The sequence below is a fragment of the Pyrus communis genome, chromosome 15, assembly GCF_041283825.1.
Source record: "Pyrus communis isolate YQ-2024b chromosome 15, ASM4128382v1, whole genome shotgun sequence".
NCBI classification, from domain to species: domain Eukaryota; kingdom Viridiplantae; phylum Streptophyta; class Magnoliopsida; order Rosales; family Rosaceae; genus Pyrus; species Pyrus communis.
The window spans coordinates 26339205-26345204 of NC_142579.1; the positions used below are offsets into that span (position 1 = coordinate 26339205).

Below are 6000 nucleotides of genomic sequence, written 5' to 3' on the forward strand. Positions count from 1 at the left end.
AGTCGAAATTGTACGACATATCTCTCTTCTCTATATCCCTTATATACTTTAAAAAAATATGAATAGGTAAGGCTTATAAATTAGAAGTAACAGTGTTTAAAAGTAATAACCATGCTCTCATGCATACGTAGGTCAAGGCACTAGCCGCCCACTACATCATTTAGAAAGGGAAGGCCAAACCTAAGCATGATAATTACTAATTAGTTACTCTTAATTGGTTTGTTGATGAGAGCATGTGGCCAACCAATTATGACACCAATGCTCACATGACCAAGAAAGTTTAATTAATTATAATGACTGAAAGCTAAAGTGTGTTTAGGGTTCTTTTATTCTCAAATTAAAAGTAGGCTTTGATAATCTATGGAGTACCTAATAAATCATAATTGCAATTATTGACTTGACATGCCTTCTTTTTCAACTAGATTGTACCTAGTGTATTGCCTTTCGAAGGGACGTCATGTGTTGGGGCATTTTTTTTGTTTACGTTGGAAAGGGTTGAAGCCTATACTTATGCTGGATAGTCTTCAATATTCCGTACTATTGGAAAGTCCAACTTGATATTATTATATTGGTAATTACCCAAAAATAATATTTCGTTTAACCTTAACCGTTTATTTGTCGTACTATTGAATAGTTCAGATTATTAAAAAAAAAATTGTTTATTTTGATCTTAACCCATTATTTCAATCTCGCTCGCTCTCCTAAACCATTAATTAACTCTTGCTCAGTACTTGAGTTGACTATCGTGACTTAAAGCATTTCTAATGGAGATGTCAAAAGATAAATATCAAATGTTAATTTCATGGCTGATGTGGCAATGTCATATTTTCTTTTTTTTCCATCCGATATGTTTTTTTTATATAAATGATGTTGTAGGATCCATTTTAAAAAGAAATCAATTAAAATAAATTTTCACAATGTATAATTGATGCATTAATGGGACCAACATAATAAAATAATTAAAAATTATTTAACATCACATTTTCTCATATGTCAAATTTGACATAGGAAAACTCATATGTCAATCCACATAAGATTGACATATCAGTTGAAGCTTACTCCTGCCTTTAAATTTGATTACATAACATTCTACTAAGGATTTGACATCTTTTTTAGAGATGATCTTATGTATTAAACATCTTTGGTGTTTTTATGTATTAAACATGACGTAAAGAAACACCAGCGTCTCCTTCAATAATTGATAAAATAATTAACTTCCTATGGTGATCATGATTTCACCTTGAAAAGAGATTGTACTAGATTGGGTGGGATTATTTCTTTGTTTTAGGTGTCAAAATGTGAACCGAACCACTCAAAAAAGAGAGTAATTTCTACATGCTTATTTTCTTCACACTCGTATTCATTCTTAACATTTAGATTGAATCAATTAAAAAAAAATTAAAAGGACAAAAAGAAATCGAAGTACACGGAGAAGAAGAATGCAAAAATCATTTCCCCACTCAAAATTAGACCAAGAGCATAACTATTCTTGCCACTCACTTATCAAAGATTGAATTTGAAACTTCCTGAAAATCTTTTCTTGGTGAAATTTGGAAGTAAGAGACCTTAGGTTCAAATCTCGTGGATAGCGAATTCGGTACCAAATTATGATGTCTATTGTGTAGTTTAGTGGAACTCTCCCTTCTCTTAGTGTAAAAATATCAATGTACTCAAAAGAAAAAACATAACGTTAACAGGTAACAAAACAACCTCTGCTAACTCCCAAGGGCTGTGAAGGGGTATTCCAAACATCATAAAACTACGATTCCAAAACTGCAAGACCACCTCTACGGGCGGGCAATGCTAAAGTTTAAAAAGAGTGGGGGGAAAAAGTTAACAGAGACATATTTTCCTAAATCGTTTTCGGATTTAACCAGATGAAGGTCCAGATTGGGGTCTGCTCTTCTTGTAGTAACTCCCAAATCTTTGGGGAACCGGAGCCTCGTATGATGAATCCCCAAACCAAAAAGCAACCCTTCAAAATAATTTTGACAGATGTGACAAAATGGGGTAAAGTGAAACACAAAGTTAATTTTTAAGCGATTGGTAAGTAAAACATTTTATGTTACACGTGGCAAAGCGAGAATAAGATTGAGTTAAGAAGGTGGTAGTTGTGGAGCCAATAAGGCAACATGTGGATTTTTTTTTCAAGATAGACAAGATTGATTTCACTAAATGGGTAGAGCTCTCAAATATTCCCAGGAGCAACTCAGCATCCATAGAAGTTCAAGCAGTAGACAACGATTGATTAAAGCTCCCCACGGTATGGAAAAGTTAAAGGTGTTAAAGATAGGGTTAATTACTAAATCCTATATTTAATACATTCTCAATTAAAGATCAACTCAATCAAGTAAGGAATCCCTATCACAATTATCCCAAGATATTTTCTTCTAATTAATATCTCGGGAACATTCTTTCCTCATTCATCCAATGGATGACATATTGTTGACCCTAAAAACTACCAAGCCTACGTGATGCGCAGGCCAAGTAACTAATAAGCTAACTACGTCATTCGGTTATGTGTGGGGTGTGCCAACTCGATGGCCGAACTCGACTGGGGAGTAAAATGTGTTGATGTTGCGTTGAGAGCGTTGCTAACTTCTTGATCCTGCGATTGCGGCCGAGGAAGGAACACGTCTCGGCCTTTAGGTTCTAGAGCTTGGAGACAAGGCTGCTAGTTCTGTGAAGTTCACAAATCGTCGACGCCGGGTTCGGTCACGGTAATTATATTCATAAAAGTATAAGCACGTCAAACTGGCACCAGGCTATATGGACACAAGTACTTGAAAGAGATGTATGTCTTGATAGTAAATGTGGTTTGGGCATCGGAATGCCGAACTCTGAAACTCACTTGCGAATATCCAATCATAAAACAACTCGGCTTTCAATGTGCTAAGTCTAATAACCTGTAACACCTCACTTCACCGAAAAGGCTGATGAGATAACCTCTACCAACAGGATCTCGAAAGTCCCTGTCGACCAAGACTTGGATATATAACCAGTCGGTCTCGAAGCAATGATTTCTATCCAAATTGAAGGTGCTCCTTGATTGGCTGATTCTATTACTCTATTGCTGTTTATCCAAACTGAAGATGTCGCATGTTGCCTTCACAGTGCTGTTTATTCAAACTGAAGACGTGTTGGCGGAAGAAAGGGGAAAATGATGAAATCTCAAAGGCTGTTGAGAAGCTTTGCGCAGGGTAATTTGTGTGTTGAATTGGAGGGCCTTGAATGATGCACTTCCTTAACCTAATCTGATTGGGCCTTGGCCAATCCTAATTCCAATAGGATTTTGAACCAACCTCTTTTAAGGAACCAGATTCATCCCCTAAATCTCAGCATCCTCAGCCTTAGCCTTAAGACTCCTTGTTGTACTAAGTCTCGATTACCTTACCTTTATCTAAACCAATCCTCATCGCAGTAGGACTCGGCCGACCCTAACTAAATGGCCCATGACGACTGGACGACCCATTATAGAACTCTAAGTAGTCACTGGGCCGAGAGTCGCTAAACTCGGCCCAAACTATCATTTTGGGCCCAAACACATACCTTGGCCAATAAGATGTCACCATGTGTAGGGAAAAATCCTAAACACATGGCCTGCCACTTCCTCCTATAATATAAATAACTTATCTCCACCATATTTTGGTAAGCTTTTTGCTATGCATACAAGCCCTAACACATTTACTCTTTTTAGATAAACTAACTTAGGCATCAGAAATCCATTGGCCAAACCCCTCACCCCACCTTGCCAAACCCCGCCCCCACCTCGTGGGTGTGTAAGGCTTTGGTCTTTCATAAAAAAAAGTTGATTGTTTTATAAATACAATTTCGTCAAAACTGAAGACGGTAGAAGTTTGCTACCATTGTAGTTTAAAGAAGCCTTGCTGCCATTGTAGAGTAAAGAAGCCTTGAAAACACACTGTTTGCATGACGCGTGACTTCTATTGCTCAATATAACTGGTTTTGCCGAGTCAACCCAACATATGATGATCAGCCCAACACCACTAGGCCACAAACAAGGCCTATTGGACCCGTATGTCGGCAACCCCAACTTGCTAAAATTGGGCCAGTTCAGTAATGCTCGTGAACAAATGGAAAATATCTCTCTACGTGGGACCCGATAAACGATAAAATCTTATCTAAGTCAGTAATGCAACATCAAGATTAATAATAAAAACACGTGTCAAAATATGACACGTCTCACCTTCCAAAGTTTCAAAACACATGTACGGGAGTAAGCTGGTTCACAACTCGGTGAAGTGTCACGAGCCTTTTAGCTTGACGACAAGGCGGATCTTATCTTCTCTATGATATTTTAATTTTTATGCCGACATCAACATAGTACACCTGTCCTCATAAAATGCCAGGTGTCCTCAGCTACTAAAGTGACAGGAAGTCATGGATGCACTCTAGTGCATGCACAACCCTGCATGTCTACAGTCTACGTAGTTAGCAAAAAATGCCAGGTGTCCTCAGCTACTAAAGTGGCAGGAAGGCATGGATGCACTCTAGTGCATGCACAACCCTGCATGTCTACAGTCTACGTAGTTAGCCTATATAAACAACACAATATCTCATTTCAAATCCATCAAAACATTTCATCAAATCAAATATCAGTTCAAAATGGCGAATTATCAGACTAAACATGGTACAACGCCCCAAGACATAGATGAGTATGGGAACCCGATTCAACAGGGTACTACCGGAGGCTTCGGTGGTGCCACCACTGGTACTGGGTACGGGGCAACAGGAGGGCAGCAGCAACAAGAGAGAGGTACTGGCATGACTGGAAGTGGTTACGGGACTACTGATGCCCCGTACACAGGAGGGCAGCAACAACAAGAGAGAGGGATGATGGACAAGATCAAGGAAAAGATTCCAGGAACTGGTGGTGGACGTAGGGATGACGACCCCTACTCATCGAATGCCCAGACCGGTACTGGGATGACTGGAACTGGGTACGGTACTACTGACGCCCCGTACACTGGAGGGGAGTACGAAGAAAGGGGGATGATGGACAAGGTCAAGGACAAGATGCCGGGGACTGGGCAGAGGGATGAAACCCACTCATCTCAGACGACCACCACCACACCTTACGGTGGCACCACCGGAGAGCACCAGGAAAAGAAGGGCGCCATGGACAAGATCAAAGAAAAGCTTCCCGGTGGACGCCATTAAATATATATATGTGTGCGTGCGCATATGTATTCTAGGGTCTTTTGATGTGCTAATAACCGGTGCTTGGTGTGATTGTGTGAACGTAATTTCTTTCTTACGTGCGCGAGCGAGCACTCCGCAGTGTCAGTGTGTGTTTTGTAATCGGTACTTTGTGGTTTTATCAATAGAGCAATAGTATTCTGGTTTCTGTATTTTAACCATATCAAAAGATAAGTTGAATAAAGGCACCATTCTGTAATTTTACTGCGCCTCCATTGAACTGGACCGCCAACGGAGAAAATCATTCATCGGCAACGTTCAATCCGAAAACGAAAAGAAATTAATGGGATTTTTATTAGGATTAAAATCACATAAAATAATTGTAAGAGTATAAGTTTATTGTAGTATAAATACTCATGTAATGTCGTCTTTTTTAATAATTATTTAAATAATTTATGTAAAAACAATTCTTAATTAACTACTTAAGATTAAAAATTCAGAAAAGAGTTTTTGAATTTGAATAATATTAAAAACGTTTTTAATTAAAATTTAATAGTAAATTCTCCCAAAAATAATACGACAAAAGAAGAGTTTTTTAAATACCAATTTATAAAAACATTAGGGTTCCACCATCACTTAGCAATTCTATGTATTTTTATCAATTATTTATGATCTACATATGCTACTTTGAAGGTTAAGTTTTCTTAATATATATCCTACTTGGAACCTCCAACATAGAACGTATATCTAACATGTAATCCGTTCGAACGTTCAGATCAAATCTGAACATGAGACTCATTATGCTTTATGAAAACCCTTTAAAAAATCATGCAACCTTTA

At 38.1% G+C, this 6000-nt stretch overlaps 1 protein-coding gene across 1 annotated transcript; it reads left to right on the plus strand.

Moving 5' to 3' along the window:
* The first annotated feature begins 4501 nt into the window (after positions 1-4501).
* LOC137731128 (dehydrin Rab16B) lies at positions 4502-5372 on the plus strand. The gene has a single exon (XM_068470223.2). It carries the CDS (start codon positions 4627-4629, stop codon positions 5179-5181), a length of 555 nt encoding a protein of 184 aa, XP_068326324.2. The 5' UTR covers positions 4502-4626; the 3' UTR covers positions 5182-5372.
* The last annotated feature ends 628 nt before the right edge of the window (positions 5373-6000 follow it).